Raw genomic sequence first — 27,932 nt, forward strand, 5'->3', positions numbered from 1 at the left:
AATGGGCTGAAAGCAAACCAACTGAACCAATTTTCACCATTTAAATGGACATCATGAGAGCTCCCCCAGAGTGAAGCCAAAAACATCTTCATTGCATCCTGGTGGCTGGCTCCAGTACAGGTCATAAACTCCTCCCCCTCCATGTTAGCAGATGGAACATAGAACAAATTAAAAACTCAAAGTACACATCAGATAAATTTTTCCCGACGATGGTTTCTGACATTTTAGGCAGTTCTTCTCTCAGTGATGTTGTCAGGCGTTCATTTTTCTGTTAAGTTTGGTTTTAATTATTTTGTTTTAATGTTACAAAAGGGGGGTCATCACAGTTGTCAGCTGAGTGCTGCTCATGACCGGGTCAGACAGGCGTACAGGCAAGAACGCAAGCTCAAAGTAACATCACCAGCGCAAGATGGCGGCACTCGTATCCAAATATTTTAGCTTCACTTGAGTGCAGTGGGAGGAAGTGGAGACACAAACTGTTGGCCAGTTTGGCAGTACCCACCTCCAACATCTTGGACTGATGCCACATGTTTCAGAAGGTAGTTTACTGTGATTTGAGTCATGGTGTCATTCACTGAATACTGAATTTCCCCACCATGATCAACAAGTTTTAAAAGTTCTGTTATAGAAGATATCAAATTAATGTAATCTTGTAGTGAGCCTATAGTGTAGAAGTCAGATTTCCTAATGGTGTTTGGAAATCAATTCAAACTTAAAAGAGCAACTGCGGTCTGCCTCTTTGTTTAAGTTTATTATCAATTGTTCAGCCCTGCACCACATACACACATCCACAAACACACTCACACACGCATACATTAAGCTGTACAGTACAGATATTTGTCATTTCTTCTTCTGTTTCCCAGACCTGTCCTCATTAAACACACTGGAAAAGAGGCCAAAACTGTGCTTGCTAATTTACACATGAAGCCCAGTGTCTTCATTCTGCTCCAACAAACACGTGAAAAAAAAAAACTGATATGAAATAGACTTTTCTTTCCAGAAAGTGTTCCCATCAGACACATGTTCAATTCTCTAATAGTACTTCATGTGTGCTTCGCTTATTTTACCAAAGTGGCTGTATCATTTCCATGGATAGGTGCTGTGCTCATATTTGTCACCCAGACTAGATAAAGACCACATGGCCACAGATGGAAACCTGATGATGACACTCCAAAGAAAAATGATGTCCATCATGTCTGCCATAGTTACCGAGTCCTCGGTCACAAACAAACAAGCTGACCTGCAATCTGTTGCACCAGTTAGATAGCTCCGGGACAAATATTTCTGTTTTTTCCCCACTGGTTCAGACAGAAACAAAACTAAATGTGATCGCACCAAGCTGTGAGATACATTAGTGACAATCCAAAAAAAGCTCAAAGTGTATTCAATTTTTAGGATTTCTGAATGTCAGGTTAGCACACTGACTCTTAAGTTGGGAAAAGGAAGACTTTAAACAATTTAACAGATTTTACTTACACATAAATCTATGTTTCAACTAATTTCTCATGGCACGCTTAGGTTTGATTTAAAAAAAAAACAGAAAAGTGTTTGTCTGAGCTTCTTTTAATTGCCTCTCATCTCATGTCTCACCTTCATTCAACTGACATTAATCTGGCGACCAGAAGGATCTCACCTGTGCGAGTACACCTTGAACATGGTGTTCGGGGCTACTAAAATAGTTTGAGAATAAACTTTGCTCTCATTACATTTTATGACTTGACTAATCAAATACTACAATGATGAAACTCTGACTTTTTCTTTATTTTTTGATGACTTGTACTTTATTCCCATAACATTACATTCTCTCTCTCTCTCTCTCTCTAACAGAATCCATCTTTTTGTAATAGTGCCCCAAGTGCTTTTTGTTTGCATTACTGAAGATGCAAACTGACTGTAAAGGGCCAACCACACCAAGAACGATAACTATAATGATAATGAGGTGAGCAACCACAGTGATGAATGATAATATTCTGAAGCAGCAGCAGTACCAAACACACACCGCACACGTCCAGCTGCATCAGCAGGTTAATGGCATTTCAGTGGATATTTAGGACCTGTTACTGCAGTATGTCAAACAGGGAAACAAGAAGAAAAACCACAAAATTCTTCAAAGATGAGCAGAGCTGGTGAATCCAACTTGGTTACACTTGTCTTTAGAAGACATTTTATTCATACTTTCGTATGACTCAGCATCAATTTGAAATCCTGGCAATTGTGAAAGAGGACATCAGTAAGGACAATACAAACTTTAGAGACACCACGCGAAGCAAAGGCTGTTTGGCAGTATGTCTCGGGTAAAATGTTTTTTTGTGTGTAATTTGAAGCCTAATATCATATTAGCTTTTTTAAGTTTTTAATCAGTTGTATACCACAATAGCCAAGATTGACTGATAAAAGTAAACAATCGAAAAAGTGTTTTCTTATCACGTCAGTTAGCGTACATAAATGAGGTCGGCTATAGTTAGAAATCAATGTTATAAGCACGACACGGAAGGATTTTGATTGTCAGTGTTTGTATCATTCATCAAATTGCTCTGAAAGAGATCCCAACCATATGATTCTTCAAATGTCATTGTGGTACAGACATCCAGTTGAGTCAGGATGAAAACTATACAATTCTTGTTATAGTTATCGGCCTTGATGTGGACCACCTCATCTGGTCTGAGAGTTTCCAGTCCTGTTTTTTCTGATGTGATGGAAGATGGGATATTTAGGACACTGCAAGTCAGTTTCCTTCAGAGGAAACGGTTGATCTATGGAACTGTGGAGCTACAGTGGAAACCAATAAGAAGGGCTCTTTTTATCATGATTCTGAAACTGACAACACAACCCCAGGGTTGAGTCAATATTAAAAACTTTTCATTTATCAATAGCTATATTTTCATAGAAATTCATATAAAATAATTTCAAATTAAAATAGGTGACATAAAAAACACTCAAGGCAATTGCTCAAGGAATTAGTTTTCTAGAAAAATCTACACTTGTCTTAAGGGCCCCATTAACAACAAAAAGCCAAAACACGATTTCCTTATTCACTTTAGTTTCTTCTCTTCCTGTTTGTTCAAACAGACAACATAGTCTACGGCCACACATAGTGGCTAGTAGTAAGAGTAGTGCATGCTGCAGTCCAGTTGAACACCACTGTTTTTAAAAAAGAAATCCACAGTTAAAATCACATCATCCTGTACAAACATGGAATCATAGTCACATCAAGGAATAAATCAACAAAAGAGTCAGCATTTTGTTTTGTTTTTCTCAAATGTTTCATCCCTTCATCAAAAGGCAAGTAAATTCATGTTGATCGAAATGTTCATGAGTCACGTTCCTTCCAGCCACTGGTAGATTGTCACAAGTCCATAACAGGTCCTACTAATTGCTTGATTACTGACCTCCTGCCATATTGAGTTGTGCATTTCCATGAGGGACTGAAAGGCTGTGACTGGGATGAGAGCCATGAGGAAAGTGACAACAGGTTACAGGAAATCTGACTCTATGTAACCCAAACACCATACCCCATTTGGTGGATAATGATAATAAAATGAGGGTTTAACTGACAACTGGGGTCAGAACTCGTTTGTTAACTTGCCATTACTTAATCTGATGTGACTCACCTCTGACTGATCACATGATTAGTTCAAACTAATCTGGTCATCTATGGGAAGCCCTTAACTTAACTCTGAACAAATTTTACTTTGATTTTGACCTGGTACTTCACATTGTGCATGATGTGAAGTCATCATCGTGATCATGGTTCAGTGATGTTGTAATGAAAATGATGAAATGTTAAAATATTAAACATCTGCACCAGTTCCTTACACAAATGGAGCTTTAGTCCAAAACTGCTGATACGAACCAGTTGTCAAACCCTAAACCAGAGCTCACTGGTGGCCCCACTGGGAATCAAGCTCCTCACCCTGGTAGTGTTAACACCTTACGCTGCTAAACTTGTATATTCTGCAACACTCGCACCTTACCATGCAAGTGCCTCTACTGAGCTACCATGAGGACAAAAGCCACAAAAAGGAGCTGAATCAGTCCAGCAGCCCAGTGCCACCAAGTCTTGGCTTATATTACATCTATCTAGGCCCAACTGTCATTTCACCAGCAGAGTTTTGAGGTGGATGTCTTGAGGCAGGACAGTCCAGTACAGTAATAAGGAATGAGCTCTAGAGAAATTAGTTCAACTCCTCCTCAGATGTCTACAGTAGGTCAGTGGTTTCTTGTGTGATGAAAAAGCCAAAACTCTGCCACAATCGCAGAGAGAGACAGCTGTATCTCCTCTTCATCCCACTGGTCTTCGAGCAAGAGGATGTCTGCCACTCAAACAGAAATCTCATAGGTGGTGCCCCCGACACCTGTCACTTTCTTTACACCGCCACCCTGGGGCTTGTGGGCGGGACTCTGCATCAAAGCTGAGCTGGGATAGGCCACTCCGGGTCGGGCAGACACGCTGACTGGGTGAGAGGGAGAGGAAGGGGCAGAGCAGGAGGTGGTGGAGGAGAAGGGCTGGCTGCCATTGGTCCGACTCAGAGGCTTCATCTGGATCAGTTCATCCCTGATTTCAGAAAAACACAAAGGCAGTTTGGATTTTAGGACAGGAAGTCTAAAGATGGGGCTCTCGGTGACATCATTTTACCACTTCATATTCCCAAACAGCTGATTTACTCCTGCAGTACAGGAGACATAAACTACACTTAAAGCATTTTCAAACCAGTAGTTCAGTTCACTTGGTTTTGACTCCGATATTGCAGACATATAACATGTAGTCTTTAGTTTTATTTCATGTTGACACAGACTTTATTTAAAATTAATGCCTCGCAGTTGTATGTCTGCGCACCAGTCAAGTTGCAGTTTAGATCTATGGTGCAACAACAATCACCTGAAGCTCAATATCATCAAAACCAATTAGCTAAAATTCTTCAAATATGGCTGCTGATGCAAAGAAGCTATAAATTCTAAAATATGGATGCTTCACCCACATGTCCAACCTGACAGCACAGTAGATCTATACACTCAGCACACTTTCACAGTGAACACCTAGGACTAGGGTCACCAATTCAGTATCTAACCAAATGTGAATTTTGGTAACAATCTGCATCCTTGTTCCTAGTTATGGTGTCGAAAAACTGGCCGAGAATAAAATGTCTTCACTTCGTCATTTTTATTCCATTTGACACTTGACTTTTTTGACACAAATTTCGCCCTAATTAGCGCAAGAATTCTTGAGCTATGGCTAAAAATAGACCTTTCACCACCAAATTCTAATCAGCTTATCTTTTAAACCAAGTGAATAATATATAAATAATATTATTACACCTTATGAATAATGACAAACAGGTGGTATGGTGTCTGAAGGGTCAACAAAGTCAAATTTCATACCACAAAAAAGGCAACACCCATTTCAAAATCATACCATGAAAGTGTGATGGAAACAAGAAGCGAGGAAATGGTTATGTTTTATTGATCAATTGACAGTTAATTGTTGTTGTTTTCATTACTGCTAATATTATGCAGATTTTTTTCATAACAGGTCCTGTTTCAGGACATAACAACTCTTAAAAATATAAATAATAAATCAACTGCACACAATATTGTGGGATGGCAATGTCACACACTGTTGATGAGCTGCCAAAGTACACCAAGAAGATACAGCACACAGCTGTTTCTGACTGTCTAATTGATCATGATGTTAGCAGATGGATGTAAAGGTAGTTTCACTTTTTAAAGCATGCCAAAATCACAAATATACTTTCAAAAATCCTGCAGTGATTTTGTTTGCTTTTACACCACACTGTCTTTAAAGTACCGTAGTCTCTGTCTGCTATAAACCACCTGTTTGATTCACAGCAGAGTTCAACTGACAGCTTTCACACAAGGCCAAAGAAAGCAAATAAGAATGAGGGAGTCCGCTTTTACCAAACCAAACAAGTTAGGTGTCAAAGCATCCTTTGCTTCAGTTTGAAAACTCTTACTGCAGTTGGTCTACAGCTAACTTCCCACCCCATCCCTTAGTCTACATGGTATCACAGTCTGTATACAATGTGTACTCTTACTGCAACGGTGCACTCCACAGCTGCTATCTGGATTGCATACATTTAGGAAAGTCATTACACCAGAAACAAATTAGAGCCATTTTGTTTGTACAAATGTACAAATATTTAAAGAAACTGCGTTAAGCTGGTTTCCTATTTATCAGATAGATCTCAGTTTGTTCATGTTAATGATGCATCGTCCACACTCACAAAAGTTAGTCACAGAGTTCCCCAAGGTTCTGTGCTCGGGCCAATACTATTCACTCTTTATATGCTCCCCATCAGTGATATTATTGGGAAACACTCCATACATGTTCACTGTTATGCAGATGACACACAATTGTACTTGTCAATGAAACCAGATGAAGCACATCAGCTAGCCAAACTTCAGGCATGTCTTAAAGACATAAAAACCTGAATGACTCGCAATGTCCTACTTCTAAATTTGGACAAAACTGAAGTTATTGTTCTGGGCAATAAACACCTTAGAAACAAATTATCCAATGATGTAGTAATGCTAGATTGCTTAGCCTTACCCTCAAGCTCCACTGTAAGGAATCTAGGAGTTATCTTTGACCAGGACATGTCCTTTAACTCACACATAACAGACATTTCAAAGACTGCATTCTTTCACCTCCACAATATTACAAAAATTAGGCACATTCTGAGTCAGAAAGATGCAGAAAAATTAGTCCATGCATTTATTACTTCCAGGACTCCCTTTAATGTAACTCCCTTTAATCAGGTTGCCCCAATAAGTCTCTAAAGACTCTCCAGCTAATCCAGAACGCTGCTGCACGATTTCTCACAAGAACCATAGAGATCATATTTCTCCTGTACCGGCTTCTCTACATTGGCTACGTGTAAAATTCAGGATAGATTTTAAAATTGTCCTCCTCACATATAAAGCCCTGAATGGCCAGGCACCATCATATCTTAAAGAGTTCCCTATTATCCCGCAAGAGCATTACGTTCCCAAAGATGCAGGGCTACTTGTTGTTCCTTGAGTCTTCAAAAGTAGATCAGGAACCACAGCCTTTAGTTATCAAGCTCCTCTCCTCTGGAACCTTCTTCCAGTTTCGTTCCCGGAGGCAGACACCCTCTCTATGTTTAATAGTAAAACTTAAAACTTCCTTTTTTGATAAAACTTACAGTTAGGGCTGACCTAGGCCAGCCCCTAGTCATGCTGCTATAGGCTTAGACTGCCGGGGGATCTCCCATGATGCACTGAGGTATTTCTTTTTCTCCCTCTCATTCTGCACACATTTATGTCCCATTAATGCATGTTGCTAACTCAACTTCTTCCCTTCAGTCCTTGTGCTTTCTTGTCTCGCAGGTTCCCATGGATCGTGGTTGGACCTCCTGCTGCGGTCCTACTCGAAACTTAATGCAATTACTACTGTTTAGTCATAATCTATTTTAATTGTATTACTTATTACAGCTACTACCATTATTATTGTTACTACTATTGCTATCATAATCACTATAGTACCTTCTGTATACTTCATTGTCATTATCATTATCTACAGATCCAATACTTCTGGTACTGTTGCTGCTGCTACGCATCTCTGTTTGCATCTCTCTCTCTTTCTCTCTGTCTGTCTATCACTCCCTCTCTCTCTCTCTCTCTCTCACTCTCTCAACTCAACCGGTCAAGGCAGATGGCCGCCCATCTTGAGCCGGGGTCTGCTCTGAGGTTTCTGGCTTCTAAAAGGTAATTTTTCTTCGCCACTGTTGCCAAGTGCTTGCTCAAGGGGGAATATTGGGTTCTCTGTCTTACAAAATTTAATCAAAGAGTTTGGTCTGGACCTACTCTAATTGGAAAGTGTCATGAGATAACTTTTGTTGTGAATTGGCGCTATATAAATAAACTGAATTGAAAACATTTGACCTGTAAAGCATTTTCATACCACATATTGATATAAAGATACTCTCAGTATCTTGTACCTTTAAACAGTCCTGTGGTCAAAAAACTGTAGCAGTAAAAATAAACTCATGCACTTGTGGAGTAAATGCAAAAAACAGTAAAGAGAATGGCGAAGCAACAGGACAGAAACACACACATCAACATGTCAGAAAATGAAAAAGTCTGTTGAGATGCAAAAGTTTGTCTCAGTGTAAATAAAATGAGAAGACCTAATCTGATACTAAACTGCAATGTTCATCTGTTATGGCTGGTCATTTCATTCCTGGAAAGAAACACAAAGTTATTTGTGCTCAGTTATAACAGTGGAAAAGTTTCCCTAATATCATCATCATCTCAGAACCAAGAGTCTGATATAATTACCTCCTTTTATGTTGCACAATGTCTGAGACTACGTTAGACTAGACAATGCCAAAAACGTTACCATTTCACATCAGTTCTACTGCTGCTGTTACTTATGCTCTAAAACCTAAACTGCCTACTGAGTGAGTTAATAACATTAACTCCTTCCTTTCTCTGTTCTTGATTCTTTTCCACTGCTGTATGATCACTGAACAAGACTGTTTTGGTTCCATTTTATATTATATTTGTGCCTTTCATAAGGACACACATTTCATGTTATACATGTGGTAATGCACACAGATTTGCCTGTACTGACCAACAAAGCAGAGGATGAAAACAAAGCTGCAAATCACAACACTACAATAGTTAGACAGCCAACAAACAAATGGAACATGGAACACAAGCAAAGGGGAAAAGAAAGAGGAACTCACAGGAAATCTGGCAGGAGGAGGAGGAGACAGGGGAAGAGGAGGAGGAGCAGGAGATGCAGTCAGTCAGGTAGTCAGGTTTTCAGGCGAGCAGGTGTGTTTTTTTTTTCAGAGTTAGCAGCAAACCAATTGTCCAAACAAAAGGCGAAACTCATACTCACTTCGGTGTTTGTATTCCTCCTCCTCCCATCCCTCCACCTCCTCCTCCTCCTACCCCCGCTGCATTTGCTCCAGCTGACGCCGAGGCCTTTCGGACAAGCTGGTACTGCAGTTCAGCAGCAGCAGCGCTGGAGTAGGAGAGAGACTTGCCCAGAGGTGGGGGGTGTGGAGATCGAGGAGGGTGGGTTGTGGAAGTGGAGCCCAGAGTGGTATCAGTGGAGCGGGTGCGGTAAGGATAAGCATGGTGAGGCGGTGCATGAGGGACAGCAAAGCGAGGAGGGCGGGAGGTGGCGGAAGAGGAGGAGTGGTGGTGATGATGGGAGTGGTGGTGGTGGTGGTGATGGTGGTGGTGATGATGGTGTGGGGGAGCTGGGGCAGAGGAGGAAGGGGGAGCTGAGGCCTGATTGGTAGGCGGGGGCTGAGCATTGGGGTGAGGCTCTCCCAGCAGATGCTCCCTCTCTGGAGGTGGTGGCGGAGAGGAGGACGTAGAGGAAGAAGAGCGATGGAGAAAGGGGTGATGGTGGGAGGAACGGTGGTGGTGATGGGGCGACTGGGAGGACTGGGAGTGTATCTCAGCAACCCTTTGTTGTGAAGACAGGAAGGGGGAGTTGTAGCCGCCTGCTGCTGGCGTGCAGGGTCTTCCAGAGGAAACCTCAGGGGCTGCTGAACCTGTCGTCACCCCTTTGTCGAAATCATCACCACCTGCCAGCAAGCTGTCATATGACAGGCTACCATTGCGGGACGGGTGATGAGCTGGGGGTGTCTGATTGGCTAAGCTCTTGAAACTGGCGGAGGTGGTGGTTGTCTCTGAGACGTGGGCTGCACCTGTTGAGGTGTGCGTAGAGCTGGATGATCGCGATGCCACTCCAGATAGAACAGTGGGGTCAGAGAAGGAGGGGTATGAGCGTCCACCAAGGGAATACCCAGGGATGCCCCCTCCTCCCATCTCTCTTCCTCCCTCCCTCCTCTCCCCACCTCCTCCTCCTCCCACTCTGTCAGATGAAGTGTCCCTCCGGTCCAAGCTGGGCTGGGAGCGAAACCCAGGCTGCTGGCTGGCCTGGAGGAGTGAGGAGGTGGAAGAGGAGGAGTCCCTGGCACTGCCAACACTCTCCCCCCGACTTAACTGAAGGAGGCACGAGGAGGAGGAGGAAGAGAAGAAGGAGGAGGGAAGATGAAGGAGAAAGGGGGAAGAAGGGGGGGGAAGAAACAAGAAGCTGAGCAAATAAAAGTTAAGAGCTACATGGAAGTTTAACCTTGAAATTCTGCTACTTTGAACTACCTCTAGTTTTGATGTTATTATATAACTCCCTTACTGTTGGTAATGTTTCTTAACCATACAGACTAGTCTCTGTACAGGTCAGGAAGGCCAAAAACATCAAACATGGAGAAATTAAGGCTATGCACACACACTCTGGTAATAATAAGGTCATACTTTCTGTCACTGGACAGTCAGAGCAATAAGGAGATTACTTTTTGTTTCCATTTATCCTCCATTTTTATGATATGTATATATTATCTGTGGAGCTTCATACGATGGGTGCACTGCAGAATAGGGACAGGCCGATTACACACCAAAAGAGGTATGTGTTTATCAAAAAGAAAGTGTTTTGTACTATGCTTGGAAGATGAAAGTTTATGACCGCATCTCTACCGCCTGCTCCAGGTTTAACAACATACTTGCTACATGACGTACAGCCGACATTCCACTGAAAGGACCTTGACGCTGTGTAACGATTATACATCCTCTCTGGCATCTTTAATTCCCTCGTCAAACATTTGTCCTAATGAAGGTCTAGTGACTAAAGACTTCCCTTCATGAGTCTTTCTTTCTCCACATTAGGTATTCAGTATGTTCACACGTCCATGCCAGTATTAATCACTACAATGGTGCTGTGGCGGTTTAAAACTCACTGAAAGGCACAGACTACAGTTGTATGTATGAATGGTTAATCATACAAACTGCACTACAAATGCATAATTTAGAATGACTTTTCTTTCCCTGGACAAGTAGGCTGCAGGTGAGTGCCAAGAGAATATTCCAGATGAAATTAGAAAAACAAAAGAAAACTTGAATCTAACAGAGATAATTAACAGAATTAATAAGTTCTTTCATAGGCAGTGGTGATGATGATGATTAAACCTTGAGATGTACCTCCTCTTTATATCTTCAGAAGCCCACATCACAGGAAAAGAAGGAAACAAAACGATCTTCCCATAAGATTTCCTCTAAAGATTAGTTTGTTATATTAATAGCTGGCATCTGACCGACTAGGAAATGTTTTTTCTAAATGAGACCAGCTCAGGTAACAAGAGCATGAAACATCAAAACTAGAGATCAAAAGATATTTGTAGGCAAAATGGAACAAATGAAAGGAAACTAATAAAATTATGGAAGTTGAAACAAGAAATGAAAAAGAAATGAAGGAGAATCAAAACAATAGTAATACAGAGGTACTGGATTGACAGGTGGGAGAATATGGACCAGACATGGGTATAAATACTGAGCAGAACCAACATATCATATATCTAAGTCCAGATGCAATCAGGCACAATTCTTTGAACAAACTACACATTTTTCAATCAACCTGATAGTCCGGTTTTACTCGTTTGTCCGAACAGTAATGCCAAGGCAGATGAATCACTGTTCACTCGAATAGTATTTCACCCATGTCCAGAACAAACAGAAAGAGTCAGCAGACAAAGCTATAAATGAAGAGGGGAAACACTGCTTTCAGAACAATCACTTACTGATACTGATCAACAGAAAGCCACTGAGAAACCAAACCAAGATGGCCAACAGGAAATCAAAAGAAAAAACAAAAACAAAAATATGAGTGTATTACAACTGATTTGTTATTGACCTCATGCATCTCCTGGCTGTCACTCCTGTGTGTTTGAGTGTCCATTACCTGATTGGCATAAGCGTGTGTGAGTGCTGTGTGGTTCTTGCTGGGGCTGTAGGTGGGCCTGTATTTGTACATGGTGGGGGTGGGAGGGGCTTTGTTCAGCAGACTGCACTCTGCAGAAGGGTGGGAAGAGGAAGAATGAAAGAAATATCACTGTGAAATACAGAATCAGATCAATGCTTAGCTTTTATGACAAGAACGCAGACAAAGTTAAGTATCTAAAGCAGAGCTGTAGTAGGCAGTTATATGTTATTACCCTCCGTGTTTCCTCTGGTGATTCCAGGATAGCGGAGCTCCGGTTTAGGAGGAGGAGGAGGCTCAGCATCACATGACTGGCTCTCCATCATCTCCAGACTGGACTTTGACTGGAAAGAGGAGAGAGGTGAGACAGATAAGAATTGGAGAGAGAGAGGAATCACATGCAAGTGACTGAAATACAGCCATGTTTTACACTTAATATAACTTCATAATTAACAAAAAAAAGTACAGACCAGTGTCAGAAAAACTGGATTAAATGAGAGGAGAAACATAATGAAGACAGAAAACTCCATGAATGACAATGATATGAATTATATATTAAGGTCTTCACAGTCACCAGTTCCCATTCCAACACACCTATGGAACACCGGAGCAGCAGCAATCTCCACACCATTACCACAACAATGCTCTTCATCCCGCAGAGTTCTGAGAATCCATGTCAAAGAGCATTTCAACTGTAATGTGTAACCCATTTGTTTGCATCAAACTATCCATATGAATATCTGAGGATTTCACCTGACACTACGGAAATTGATCATACTAATTACTATGACAAAGTTGACTGGGGAAAAAAAGATTTGTTTGCTTTTTTCAAGATATAGATAAGAAATGTTTAGATGTTCCATTAGCTATCTTTGTAAGTTTTTTTTTTTCTTTTGTAAGGCGGAACTGACATTGATTCCAAAGTATTAGTGAAAGCTTCCAATTTGCTCTAGCCCTTAAAATACTGCAAATCATCTGAAACCTGCCTTGCCTTCTAGCATACTTTGCCATGGAATATCACAGTCTGCCTTGGTTGATGATGTGGCTGAATTTCAAGCAGCTTTTAAAGCGGCGGGTGTCACCTGGACGTGTCTATATGCAAACTTTTCAAGCACAGATTTTCTGAAAGTCACAGCACCCTTACATAACATGTGCAATGTTACTCGTGTTTAAGTCAAACAGATTACTGATAACACACATTATTTAGGACATTTCATAAAATATGAGCATGAGCACCCATCCTGTAGTTCTTACCCGGTGCAGGTCTCCTTGTATGCCGTTGTCCAGGATCTTTGCAGCCAACTGGGCCTCTGTTAACTGTGGCCGCAGAAAAGGAGGTTGGACACACACGCTCTGCACACACTTCTTTCTGCCCAGATACCTGCAGAGAGCACAGAGAAAGTGTGTGTTCCCATCAGGAAAACCAACCACGAGACAAGTACACTGCTGTTTGTTTTGAAAGCAAAGATACTCTGACTGAACACTATCATCAGTGCATCTAAGAATTTTATGTATAACTTTAAAAAAAAAACTTTGACATCAATGACTCACACTCTGTAGGCACAAGTGAACAGCTGGGCATCATTCAAAATAGTGACATGAACATTGAAATGACCAGTGAGTGCTGGAAAATACATTACAATCACAATGTTCCTTTATTTTATTTGGGCCACTGACTACATGACACTAACTTGCTTGCCCTTTGCAAATCACACTACCGGCCAACGTCAGATCCACCCCAGCTTAGCTAAGGTTACAATTCCCTAGTTTACCAAACTAGCTAGTTTGTTTATTTAGCTAGCTAGTCAACTAACATATCAATTTTGTCAGATCAGGTAAAGACACACTCAGATAGCATTTTGTTAACGATAATGTTAGTGAGAAGGCTAACTAAGATCAGGCAGTCAGGAGGAAGAGCTGACGAGGTCTCATTTTTTTTAAGGTACATTACAATCCGTTGCAAGATTGGCTAAAAATAAATAAATAAAAAAGCAATGAATACATGCAAATTTCTTAACATCCTTACATACTTCTAAACTCTCACAAACAGTCCTAGTATTCTCTCAAAATGATGGTCTTAGCAATGTTGACAGACGACAGGTGAAGACATGACTTTGTAAGGTTATACTGTGGTCACGAACAGCCCACAGGAGAGACACGCCGTTAAATTAAAAGGAAAAGGTGAAAAAACTGCACCTGGGTGCCTGTGAGCTGCAGAGGACATGAGAGACATTCTTCCAACAGCCATTGGTGAACGGGTTAACACCTCCTCTGAACTTCCCCGTTACCTGAACAAAGAAACACCAAGAGAGGCCGAGAGATACAGAGTTACACACAAAATGACAACAGCTCATTCAAAAAATGAGAGGGAGAATGAACACTTTACAAATAACTTCACAGACCCTGAAATCTTACTAAAATATCTAAGATGCACTAGCGTATGTTTTCAAATACTGACTACAGGATCTCTGGGAGGCTGAGTTTCATACCTGCTCATTGGTGGTCCTGCCTCTGGCCACAAGCACTATGTGGAAACCAGTGAGGCCAGCAACAGGAATAAAGAACAAGCCTGCTACACACATCACAGCCAGCCTGAGAGCGCAGGGGTCAAGGAATGTGATAAGAGAACACAACAGATTTAACAGAGATAAAGGCCCATAGAGAATACTTTAATAGATATCATGCTAATGTGCCCATTAGAGTCTATTATTTATTGTGCATAAATGGGCAGCTTAACAAGTGGTGGTCTTAGACACAGAAGAGTCACAAAAATATTTGGAATTCATCTTGGATATCTGTTGTTCTGGACCAGTCATGGCTGCTTCGCCATCTTTTCCAATCATTTTAATTCTGTAATATACAAACAGCACTTTTCACAAAGTTTCAATCTTTTTAGCACAGAAATGTCTCTCAAACAGCATCTGAACCATCAGGACACAACAATGTGCTGCCAAATAAATGATGAATAAAATGTTTAAATCTTAAGCCAGTAATCAATTCAGGACAAATTTCATTACTTAGAATGTTGAGTGAAATCCTCACACACCAAACAAAAATGAATCCTCAGGACATCTGATACAACCTCAACAATTTGTAAACACAGAGGAAGAATTTCAGTCATTGCCAAGAAATTCTATCAGTAGTCTTGAATAGATAAATACATGGGAAAGGTTCATAAAGGATACGTCACAATGGCATGCAGGCGGTCAATGTTCTGCCGATGGTAGAGGATAAAGAGCAGGCCAAAGCCAAACACGGCCATGATGTGAGCCGTCAGAGAAAGCAGGAAGAGGAAGAAGTAACGGTAGTTCCTCCTGCCAATGCAGTTGTTCACCCACGGACAGTGGTGATCGAAGTCCTACATGATGACGGTTTAAAGACAGTGTGGTAAAACAACTTGTATAATCCATTACAAAAGTCTGCACTGTTCAACATGCGTACAGTAATTAGAATATGTTGTATCATTCTTTACTTCCTGGTAGAGCAGCTGCAATTTCCATTTACATTGCAAACCATGTGAAGTGACATGATATCGAGCACAGCTGACAAGGGATTTGTTTCGATGCATGACTTTAGCTCACAGAGAATACTGTACACAGTCTTTTGTCGCTTGTTCTGTGACAGTCAGCTGATGGTTATGACTTGGATAAATGAGAATATCCACAGACATTTTATCACATGTCTACTTCAGGTTAAGTTAACGGATGAGTGTGAGCACACCTCGACACAGTTGTCACAGACGGAGCAGTGGGAGCAACGTGGTGGCCTGTAGAAGCGGCAGGTTGAACACCACTTCATTCTGACCTGGATCCCTCTGATCTCTACTGTCTTATAGAGGGGAGCACGGAAATCATCCTCCTTGTCCTCGTCCTCCTCGGCTACAAAGACACAAAAATAAGACACACACATGATCACGCACAACCCTAAACTTGACCACAAGAACACTTGAGCCCTGACATCAGAATACACACAAATGCACAAACATGCACATCAAGGTTTTAAGATTAATTTCAACTCTCATTTCTGCCTGTATCAGCGAGCCACCATGTAATTTGTCTTTATCATCCTCGTTAACTGCTGACTGGAGGGGATATATATACTTTACTTCATGAACATGGAGAGGACAGGGGGAAAAAAAGCAACTGGAGGGCATATCTCTGGTGAGTGATGTGACAACACACACCCAAATAGTGCCTGAATAGTCAAGATTCTTCACCAAAAGCAGGAGGTTAGGTTTAAACTTTTAAACTGTCAAACACAGTATGCTAGCTGACGTTAGCCTCAAGGCTAGAATGTCAACCATTGCTTGGCTATACTGTCAGCTGCTCCAGATGTCTGTCAGATTGGCTATTGTGGTCCCACTCGGCTAATTATCACAAATGTTTGATATTAAATGGAGCAGCCCAGTTCAGTCTGCAAGGAGTTCAGGAGGTTGAATACTGGATCTATAAAAGCTTCACATTACCAGGTAATCTGGGCCAAACACAGGCACTAAGATTTCTACTTCTGAGGCTAGAACAGTCAATCATCTTTTTGTGCGGATGAGCAGGATATTTATACAATGAAGCCAAAGGGCAAACTTGACAATATGAAACAACAGCAACACAAACTTAATGTAGTATTTAGCAGCCTGTTGGGTGACACATGAACAGCGTCACACACGTACAGTTCATTCAGCCATTCGTGCACTCACCTCTCGGGAAGATGCCGGGGTCCATGAATGTGGCCATACAGAAGTTAGCCAAAACAAACAGGAAGATGACTCCATTGTAGATGGGCACAGCCACTGAGAAACGCTCCGAAAGCCACGGGCAGCTGAAACATGAACAAAGATGACAGTGCCTGACACTCAAAGAAAAACAGCAATATTCTGTCACATTATATTGCGCTGTTGGAATTAAGATGGAATTATGGTACCCAGAAGAGAAACCACAGGGCTACTTGTTGGTCTTTTTACAAACAGATAATTAACAGTGTAAATGAAACAACATAGACATTTTGAAAATATATTTGTTAGGTGATACTATTTTTTAGACTAGTGTCTAAGACCTCCAAAGCAGTGAGGTCCAGGGCATTGCTCTCCATATGTGGTTAAGTGGCATTTGGTAATTTGATCTGATTATGGAAGATTTCACATGAGCCTGGATTTAGAGTTGGACTGACATATCTATTGAGCTGTAATCAAAACATGTCCATAGACTCAAAACCTGCGAAAAGTGTGGATGATTCGAAGTGAGCTGAATCGCTGGTCAATTCCAAGGCTGGCGGTTTTCTCTATTTTTAATACTACCAACAAATCCCAAGAAAAGACCAAAACCAAAAATGTATTGGGCTGTCTCTCAATACTTTGACTCATTCATTTTTACCAAAACAAGAAATGTCTCACACTGTGTGCTCTGACATTCAATTAGTTCCAGTTTTTTATTGTACTGGACTATATACATATACAAAAATAATAGCACATATCCATGCCGATTATTTTTTCAAAATTAAAAATGAACTACCATCACAGTATTGCTTTAGGTCTAAGAGGAGATGCGAGAGGGACTGCAGAGACAGAAGCACTTCCAGACAGTGAGAGACTGGATGATGGGCTTTTGTCAGGGTGACAGATGTTGGCCTATTTTCTCCTCACTAATCTGAAACACAGAGCTGACTGCCCACCACGCTGACCACACACACACAGATTAGGGTTTCTGGTTTATGCATGCACACACACACACACACACTCAGACCTGTCAATCTGATTTTCTCACATTTAGACCACATACACGTTGTTTCTCCCACGGACACTGCTTCACACTCTCAAACTCTCACCGCAGTGTTTTTTTCCCCCCTCATCTCGCTCTCACCCTGACGAACACACATAAACCCACTTCAGAGTGAGGTGCTAGCAAGATTAGCGATGACAGTCTATAAGAACACTGACATTCTGTCTGAAACACTCAAGGGGCTCAAGGCCACACTGAGATGGATAAAACTGAAAATGCTGTTCACATGTGAAAACCTCAGTTCACTGCTTGTTTTGAAAAGTTCTTCAGTCATACTCACGCTCCCAAACTATGAACCAGCCAATTCATTTGAACTTTTCAACCATTATGGGTGTAAGGAAAATCCTACAGATGTATTTATGCATGTGACTGAAAATGAACTTTTAATAAGAAATGCAAGCTATTATTTAAACAGCTGCACCTCTCCTTCAATCACTTCCTGTAACTGTAACTTGATATCCCTGGATTACATCCATGACAAGGTCAACAGAACACCAGTTATCTACCTGCTTCACCTGCAAGGAAAACAGAGGAACTGCATCATTTGAAATGAGAAGCACAATTCATCCCAGCCTGGCTAAACTGCAACTGGTGTAAGTGCCAACTAACAAAGTACATCAAAACCCCCCTCCCTTATGGTAACATTAACTGGGCACAGATTAAGGTAACAGTAATTTCATCATGGCTCATTAACAGGCCTGTGTGATTTTGAGACAATTCACTGTTGTCACTTACGTGAAGCAGAAAAAGAGTGTGGTGGAGCCAACGAGGAAGAAAGTGGCTGCTGACACTGGAACATAACGGGAGGGTCGCAGAGGTCTGCTGGGCGGGACCACGGCGTGGGGGAGGGGTGATGAGGATGGACCTCGTCCTCCACTCTTACTGCTGCCACCTGGCATCACTTCCTGCGTGTGGTGGTGTGTGTGTTTGTTCAGCAACTACTATGACAAGGATTCTGTCATTCAGTTTCTTTAGGTGTATTAAGCAGATTTGTAGTATGGGGGTAGAACTGATGGATTGGCAAAAAAATAAAATAAAATAAAAAAGGAGAGGAATAGCTGAGGAGGCCTTCCTGTTTCACGTGGCAAACATAAAAAACACTCATCCGCATCACCACACTGAGATGAGAGGACGAGCGACTGGTTGTTTTCTTAGGCTCTTAGGTCAATCCTGATCGACTGTGTGTGTGAGAGAGATTAAAAGAAGCTTACAAGTCGCTCTGCTGCAAAAGACTTTCCTGTCAGCCAGAAAACAAGGTGGGAAGGGAGGATGAACGAATAAGCCACAGATTATGAAGAGGAAGGTGTGTCTGCACAATCTCTTACAACATTGATGATGAATACACAAAACATGTTTGACTACCCAAAATATCAAATTACAAATCAAGCCAACACACACAGTAATTCCTACAGGTCTGTTTCCATATGAGTACAATTAATCTAAAAACAGGAGAATCTTTTTGTTGCACAACAATTTCAATCAAGGCTTGATCAAAAATAATGACAACAGGGAAAAAGGATGTTATTCAGGTGTAAAAATAATAATAATGGTAAAAAAAAAAACTGCAGTTAGGTATTTGTGCCCTCCTGTTAAAACACAATAATTTAATTAGCAAATGATTTGGTGGTGTGATAGTCAAATCAAATCCTGACAGACCTCAGATAAATTAATGAACCTTGACCCTGCTGTGAACCGGTCCAAATCATTGCAGTTGGTCTACAAATGAAAGTTCTGCGAGGTACAAAAGTTGGCAGAGGTAGATCTGTTCTGGTAGGAGCTTGACTACATGATGGAACAACAATTACAGCAAAATACGAAATGAGGCTAAAAGAAAAAATTGAAAGGCCTGATAATTGACTTGGCTTTCTAGTTTCCTTCCTCCGTGACTTTCTTCATCTCAGAAAAAAAATGAAGGTCTAGACCTACAAGGGGAAACGGTTTATACACAATTCTGTGCCAGCACAAAGTATGGAAGTTCCAATTCACTAAGTTTTTAGCACCTGGAGATCAGCAGTCTGGGCAGCTGTGGCTACGCGACCAAAAGTCTTGTAAATAAAAAAATGACAACCCTTTGCTCTCTGTTAGAGAAGGAAACGATTTTCTTTCAGTCCAGGACTCATATTAGAAACAGCAGTCTGTAAGCGGGCCAGTGGAGTAGCCTGGTTTTCCTGTGTCGGGGCATCCCTAAACCCCGTTGGTGGCTGGTTCAAACCACCTCACCTGCCAGCTGCACCAGGGATACGATTGGAAGACAAAAAGAAGAAAGCGATGACGTTGTTCTCTCCAAAATATCCGACGGAAAACACAGCAGATCATCCATTAGTATCCATGTAAATGAAATTTTTGAGAAAGAGCTAAAGTTACAGTGTTGATCCTGGAGTGCTATGGGTTATGAATGTATAGATAATGGTATTATCTCATTTATCAATCAGCAATGGCAGAACACCTCAGTTCCTCCACTGGTCTCCATGTTCCACGGTGTTAGTGGACAATCATGCCTGTTAGTTATGTAACTGTTGGCCTTCCAGCTACAGGCCGTATTCTGTATTGCTCTCTTCTCCAGGGACTTCCAGGGACTTCCAGGGACTTCCAGGGACTTCCAGGGACTTCCAGGGCCTTCCCTCTGCTTCCTTCCCCAGCAGAGAGCACCGAGGCTTCAATAACACCCTCCCAAAACAATCCCTGGAAGACACAACCTCTGCAGAGCAGCGTCCAAAAATGTGAAATACTCTGGCTTTATGTGCTGAAGATGGAAACTCCTTAGGCAATTTGTATCTTGAGGTTTTCTGAGTGCTGATTAGTGGACTTCTCCTTTATGATAAGGATCACTTGACATATGTGTACATAGAAGAAACACACAGGTGGCAGTATTGAATATCAGCTTCATTAGGTTCTCCTGGGTCACAAAACAGTCCTGCTTGCTTGGTTTTTGGTGAAGTTGGTTGCTGCACCTACAGTGTGATGAGAGAAAGAAAAGGTTGGTTAAAGAGCAGATACTCCAGTGTGTAAATATTTTACACAGCATTTATAGGTACTGTAATTTAGATCTTTTGTCCCCACACTGAACTGTACAATAGTAAGGCATAGTTAATCCACACAGAATGATGGAAACCCCGGTCTGTAGAGAATATTATGTCTTCTTATGTAGTTCACTGATTGGTTCTGAGCCGCTGCACAACTTTTCACTACAGTACTCAAAATACTGGAGAACAAAGGTTTTAGGGAGTTTCCACCACAGAAAAGGGGACCAAGAACCTTTTGAGAAGTTCAGGAAGTAAACCTGCTTTATGGCTAACTTCAATTTCTGCAGAAAATTTTTACACAAAAGAAATTACATTTCCTTTTTTATTCATTGAAACAGCACAGTCACACAACAGACAAAAAACACAAAGAAGAAAACTGACTCGGTTTCCTTGTGTGAAAATTAGAAGGGACTCTGAGGGAATTTAAAAACTGTGTCTCCATTACATAATTTGTCTACCAGAAAACATATCCCATTTATTTAAAAAAAATCTAAATATATATGTACAAATATATCTATCTATCTCTCTCTATATATATATATTTATAAATAATTTACTGATGACCACATGTGCGATTGCTACAGAGGCGCTGAGAGATTAACACACTGCAGCTTAAGGAAACACTAGCAAATTCATGGAACATCATCAATTTCACAACACATGCATAACATTTGGAAAGCATGGTGCAAACTCATTACAGAAAAGCATTGCAAATAAGCCTGCAGCAGTCATTTTCCCACATATGCACAGAGTAGAGCAGTAGCAGGAATCAGTCCACAACATAAACACATGATAATATGGACCCAAGTTCAACAACTTCATGAGTCACAAACTGTGGTGGCGACGTGTGTGTGTGTGTGTGTGTGTGTGTATGTGTGTGTGTGTGTGTGTATGTGTGTCAAAGCTGTGTTCAGTCACTAGTGTCCTCTGAAAACAACTGCATTGTCTTGTTCTGCATTTGCAACACTTCTCTGTATTGTGTTGTCTGAATTTGCTGCATGTTTTCAAAATGTTGCATGTGTGTCTGTGTGCACTCCCTCTATGATTTCTGGTGGTTTGCCTATTTTATGTGTTTCACAACGGTAGGTTGCTTTCGCGCCTGTGGGTTGTGAAACATGCAACTGCAGTGAGGTTGTGAAGCTGTGATCAGTGCTGGGTTTTGGAACCTCAACATTTTGCATTACCAACAAAGCAGTGTTCTCTACAACAGCAATGGGCTCGTCGTCCAGTGTGATAAACTCAGCAACCCTCTGTAATCTTTTTAGCCTTGTCGCTGTCTCTGGGAAATTATACTCTTCTTTTAAACTTACCATCCAGTGTTTGAGGTTTCATTGCTGCGGCAGCCTTTGCCTGAGCCTACTTGCTATATTCAGTTTTGAGTTTGTTTTTGCTTTTATCCAGATGGCAAATCACGTTAGTAGTACTGAATTTTGCTCTACAACTACCACCTCACAAAAAAATCCACATTGTACACTTGCAAATTGCTGTCTGAATGCTTTCGTTTTCCAGTATTAAGTATGTCTACAACACAGACATGTTTGGTCTTTATCATTCACATTTTGTTTCATGGCTGACGTAAAACAAATACAAAAGATCGGCTCGGCTACGTCTTAATCGTCCTCTCTGATCATTTAAAAAATGCCTTGGTCGGCCATGATAACGATCTCTCAGATCGGATCATGATATCCCTAACGCTACCGATGTCATTTGTTCTGTTTTAACTGAGAGATCCCTAGTGGCAGAAACTACATACTATGCATACAAACTACAGATTAAATATAGATAAGTATTGGCCTTAAAATTCCAGGCTGAGCTAGACTGAGCTATAGTTGCAGTTACAGTTAACATGAATCAGACTCCAGAGTAGGAATGTCTTTCAATACCCTCTAACCACCCACTAACCAGTAATTAAGTGTTTAGGTTTGTGCACACCGCACTGACCAACTTGTCTGCGAAGTTGTGTGACATGAAGGACAGAGTGGCTGTATGTTTAGAACACATTTTATTTATTAATTTATTTTAACCTCAAACTGCTAGCCAGCGTACGTAAAATAATCTACAGACCAACATGCACAACTAGTCAAAAATAGTGACTAATGGTTAACCACTGACATCCCAACTCCTGAGTGAACATGTACTATGAAACAGCTAAGACATTTTCATGACTCCAAAGTTGTTCAAGTCAGTAATGTTCAGTATCAGTTCATTCTGACAGAACTCCAATAAACTACACTTATCAGATTTCTTCTGCCGTTAACAAAATACTGTATATTTAAGTGATACGGGCTGTGCGAAATGATCTTTTACTACAAGAGATGCTCTGCAGCAAACCATTCGATAAGATACTGTGTTGTATGTGTCCTGAACATTTGCTCTGCAGGACCAAAGTCTCGGTAAAGCTGCCACCTGCCTCTCTCCATCCTCTTTGATTCATCACAGACCACTCGCAGCTCGGCAGCTTAACCAGAGAAAGCTGTCTGCAGAGACAAAGACAAGCAGAGAGACACAGTCCCTACACACAGCTGTTCACTTTGTGCACTCAAGACTTCAACGCTCTGATCAATAAGCAGATGAGTGCACCTGTTCAGGAAGGCATGACGGATGGACCTGTCGTCCTACACTTGATCTATTACTGCTGCCCTATTCACCATAATGAACTTCTCTCCCTCTCTCTCTCTGTCCGTATTGATGCTCATGCTAAAACCTTTCCAGACTGTACAAATTTAAAGAAATAAATAAATGTTGGCAAATGGATATTGAGTAAGATATGGTGGACTTATTCTTTTATATAGTTCAAGTTACAAGAAGTGGGTTATAACAGGCACCACAGATTAGTAAGAATCAAATGTGAAAGACCAAGAAGTCTTTTGTTTCCAACTGCTTATAAAGTGAAAGCGGTTATACCCAAAGTATGAATCAATTTTGGCCCTGGAGGAAAACAAACATCCCCCTGCGCTTCCTGACTAAGGGCTGGAGGCTGAGCAGGAAATTTTGTCTACCATGCAAACATTGCTTGAAGCCCATAAGGTTTTTATTTTGGGCAAAACACAGAATAAAACAAAGTGCATCTTCCTCAAACACCTTCCTCTTCCCTCCCCTCACTGATTATTTGTTTGGACCTCTCCTCTTTTCTATTGTTTTCTGGATATATGACCAGTTAACTGCTGCTTCCCTCTGCGGGGCTGAGGAACAGATAGGATCTCTGATTCCGACTGGTTAAGTAACAGTCGAATTTTATCGCTGACACGTAGCAAGACACAATATAGCTGCATGTCAGAGCTTATGTATGTACATATGATAGTGTGGTGTGGTGTGTGTGTGTGTATATATATATATGAGGAAAAAATTCACCCATTTTTTACATTACTACATCCTATGTGTGGGCAAACTAATAAAATGTTTACTGATTGAAGACACTAAATTCTAACACTCTAGTATTTGACTGATAATGAGTAATTTTACAACTTTATGCACAGTATAAATATTAATATGAATTATTTGTTAATAAACTCTGTGTTACTTGAACATTTTTAAATATGCACTTAAATCTCTGTGCTTTCTGTACATACTCTTTGGGAATGAGCAACAGTTGAGCCCTGCGGAACAAGTGATTCTCAGTTCAAGTGTCCACCCAAAGTAATGATACTGCTATGTAGTGCACTTTTGTTCATTTCCGATTCAATTACCCTAACAGAATTTGGACATTTGTGGATACTGATACCAGAGCTCTTTTTCCTTGACCCTTCTTCTTAATTTTTAGTGTTGTCACATTTAATTTTCACTTGCCCAATAAGACAACTGCAGGAGGCGTTCCACTTGCCCCAGGCAAGCACTAATCAAAATAATAAATAAAATAAGACTTCAGACTGGTGCAACTAGAGAAAAGACAGCAGGCAGAAGTACATATGGGAACCTTGCAAATCAGTGAGTTTTCCACAACGCATTTCAAATACTTCACAATAAAAGCCTAGTTAAGAAATAAAGCGTTTCTGTCCACAGAAATACTAAATGGCTTTTATTTGAAATAGATACGGGAAGCGTTATTCCTGTGTATCTGAATACTGGTAACTTTAACGAGGAAACAGGAGCAGATCAAAGCAAGGCTTCATACAGAAGCTTACACCCTGTACTAACTCGTTACTGACGAGGGTTCTAATTTGTGGACATCTGTCATTGAGTAGTATAGCAGTACTGTGTGCACAACTCTAGTACATCATAACATCACCACCCTGTGGCACTGAGCTAATCAGTTATCCCTGGGCTCTTGCTCCTGCTGTTGGCTCTCTCTCCAATTCCAGTGGTTCTGACAAATACCAGTTCAGTTAGTTTGCATTAACCAGTTTAAGCTGGAGGCACACCAGAACAGCTAAATCACAAATCCACTCAAGTCTAGTGCCAGGCCATTTCATTTCCAATTTAAAAAGCTTACAAGGCACCACACTGTTGGGTTCACTGTTAGGACCCCTACACTTTAGATGACCATGAGCGAGGTTGTTAGCTGCAGCTTGTTCACCATGGGAATCTGTGTTATGTTAAGTGCAGCTATACTTCAGAGTGCTGTAGGAATGAGACCTTAGACCCAAAAATGAGTAAGCACTTTTGCACTTGCGGTTTCCTCATCACAAATCCAATAGGTTTTTCAAATGGGTTAGTTGTCTTTGGTTAACTAAAGCTTAAAAGATTTTCATGTTTGTTCTACCACATTAAATATGTCAATAAATAAACTCTTCAATTTTGGACATTTTATGTCTCTTAAAAAGGCAGTTGCTAAAAAGTGGCTTAATGAGAATAGTGGTTGTTGGAGAAACAACACATAATCACGTTGAAGATGAAAAACCATGTGTTTTCTTGGGCCACACATCAATAATTTAATTGTGACTAGGAAGAATTGAATTTTATGTATCTAGAATTTAATTTATGACCCTGGTAATATCAGAACAACTGTGATATCTACAATGTACATTGCCACTGTCCCCACATCCGACTCCCACATCTGCAATGACATATTGTCATGTACACGAAAACTAGAATTACATTCATGAAATCACATCCTTCAATAAATCACAAGCTATCACATTCAGGAACTGCACACAGAATGACACTGGTTACCTTATTACATGCTCTCAGTTCACTCTAGTTTTCACTATAGTGAAATATTCACACGTTTATTTGCATTTCCTCGACCTCCATGAAGATATGCTATTTCCTCATTCAACAGAGTCCTTTCCATCTGATCAATATTCCTCTTAATCCATCAGGCAGAATCTCAACCCTCCATTGTTGTAATTGCAAAAAATCCCCAGACACAATGGCACCTTCTTACGTTCAGAGAAGCCTACAGCCTTTCCAGCACTTACACACAAAACCTGGGTGTGTATGGCCCGCTGCAGTCACGGCAGCGCTACTAAAACAGCAACCTCGGTATATGCACCAAACCGGTAAAATGATGGCTTTTACCCATAGAAGCCAACAAGCTAGTCCTAATTTCCTGTCTCTCATTCTGGACAGTCATTCTAATAATATTGTGCAGCGTTGAGGAAAATAAATGTTTTAAATGGAATAGCTTACTAACTAACGTCTCAAATACAGGCAGAAAATCCTTTATATATACAGCAGGGCCAGATGACACGTACCCCCTAATTGATTCAGTCACACGGCCCAGCAGTGCTCGGTTTGACAGCTCCGTGGACACGATTTACCCCGGCAAAGATGTGCCATTCTCTTTCAAGACGGATAGCACGTCACACCATGTTAGACTGAAAAGATTCCCAATTTAGTAACGCTATGGCGCTGGTGATGGGAAAATGTACATGCTACAGAACAGTATTTTGACTGTTTTTTCGATCCTTGTGGGATCCACTCTGTAAATCTGTGTGCATATATAATCGTGCAGTAGCTCCCAGCCAAATTTAGGAAATATAATTCAGCATGCCGATCAGTGCACACAAGTGAAAGACACCCTGCCCACATTAGACAGTGGGTAACGTTAAAGCTAGGGTGGGGACGTAATGTGAGAACGATAATAACGTTTAGTTATCGAGTTATAGCCCTGGAATAAGTGACAAAATCGAGCTACAATTTACAATCAGCCAATATGTTAACGATAGACAGCTTATAAGAATGCTCACTAGCGAGTCCATAATGATGAACTGAAAGTAGGGTGGAGACAACTAACGTTATTGAGTCAGCACGATCATGGAAATTATCAAATAGGATCCACAGAAAACAAATAAACCGCAAAGACGGTTCGTGGTTTAGACGACAAATAGTGTTACTGTTAAGGCTCAGTATATTGGATGGGCTTCTTTTCCATATATTACTAACACTAGCCGGGATTCAGCTACACAGGTCTCCTTTGGTTAACCCTGACTAGCAGCAGGCTAACAATTCACCTCACCTGCGAGGGGTTTCACAACGGTTCTGAGTCCAGAAATTGTGAATGGGAAGTGCCAGTCTTGGTCTCGTTATTTCCTCTTGGAAATGTAATCAACAGAGACAACTCATTACATTCATTCTTATCCAGATGTAGTCCATAGTTATTCAGTGGTGCCAGCAAGCTCTGACGTTACGGGTGTTGCTTTGGTGGCTAATGTTAGCTATCTCAGCGAAAGGCTAATTTACAGATAACGTTAAATGGTTGGCTAGCTAGCAAGCGTCTAACGTTATTTTACTACATGCACTTAGCTTACCTAACGTTGACTGTTAGCTGGGGTGAAATTACTTGCTTTTTTAACTTATGTAAATTACCTAGCATCTGTCTGCAGGCCGCTCTGTCGATACGGAGGTTAAAAAGAAGAAAAAATGGTTCATAAAAAACCAATGATGTGCGCTTTTCATATATCCATGGGATTGGTGACCAAAAGATCTCCAGAGGCCGACATATTTGCCAGTACCATATACAAAACTCTGATGCCAGGGTCCAACAGCAGAATTGTCGCAATAAAAATAACACTGATTGGACGACTACGTTGTCAATCAAGTTGCTAGCCTATTCTGTTGCTTCTCCAGCGATGACGCCCACCTCCCTTACAGTGAACGTCATGATGGCACTATTCATGACTTAATGTATTTCTCAGCACAGCAAAAGGCTGTTCGGGGTTGTTGACTGAGTTGCTATAGGTAATAGCCTCGGTAATATATTTTATTATCACTTAGCTTGGTTGGTACATAAGCTGTCTTTGACATGAGGTTTTAATCCTCTCATGTGACACACTGACACAGTAACGTATGTTTGTGAGTGCATGTAAGTGCCTCAGTGCCCACATAATGAGAATAAACATGCACACATGGGCGCGCACACGCAGGCTGCACAAAAGGGAGATTAAA

General features: G+C 41.0%; 1 protein-coding gene across 3 annotated transcripts; it reads right to left on the minus strand.

Moving 5' to 3' along the window:
* Positions 1 to 725: 725 nt before the first annotated feature.
* zdhhc5a (zinc finger DHHC-type palmitoyltransferase 5a) lies at positions 726 to 27,617 on the minus strand. Of its 3 annotated transcripts, XM_046399991.1 has the most exons (14): positions 27,354 to 27,617; positions 27,004 to 27,079; positions 20,171 to 20,534; positions 18,319 to 20,140; positions 16,506 to 16,627; positions 15,533 to 15,690; positions 14,998 to 15,170; positions 14,302 to 14,404; positions 14,009 to 14,100; positions 13,067 to 13,193; positions 12,048 to 12,156; positions 11,795 to 11,904; positions 8,888 to 10,008; positions 726 to 4,555 (listed from the first exon to the last, which is right to left on the minus strand). In XM_046399991.1, exons 4-14 carry the CDS (start codon positions 18,480 to 18,482, stop codon positions 4,321 to 4,323), a joined length of 2,514 nt encoding a protein of 837 aa, XP_046255947.1. In that variant the 5' UTR covers positions 18,483 to 20,140; positions 20,171 to 20,534; positions 27,004 to 27,079; positions 27,354 to 27,617; the 3' UTR covers positions 726 to 4,320. The 3 variants fall into 3 exon arrangements, with proteins under 3 accessions (XP_046255947.1, XP_046255941.1, XP_046255954.1); XM_046399985.1 differs by lacking the exon at positions 27,004 to 27,079; XM_046399998.1 differs by lacking the exon at positions 27,004 to 27,079 and having other exon boundaries at positions 27,296 to 27,617.
* Between the last annotated feature and the right edge of the window lie 315 nt (positions 27,618 to 27,932).

This window comes from Scatophagus argus, chromosome 2 (genome assembly GCF_020382885.2).
Source record: "Scatophagus argus isolate fScaArg1 chromosome 2, fScaArg1.pri, whole genome shotgun sequence".
NCBI lineage: Eukaryota > Metazoa > Chordata > Actinopteri > Scatophagidae > Scatophagus > Scatophagus argus.

Bases quoted from the DNA above. Each gene is read 5' to 3' on its own strand.
- zdhhc5a (XM_046399985.1), bottom strand. From the start codon at position 18,482: ATGCCAGGTGGCAGCAGTAAGAGTGGAGGACGAGGTCCATCCTCATCA. The intron at 16,628-18,318 runs GTAAGTGACAAC...TTCATGTTTCAG, and splicing joins ACACTCTTTTTCTGCTTCAC to CTGCCCGTGGCTTTCGGAGC. The intron at 11,905-12,047 runs GTAATAACATAT...ACCCTTCTGCAG, and splicing joins CACCAGAGGAAACACGGAGG to AGTGCAGTCTGCTGAACAAA.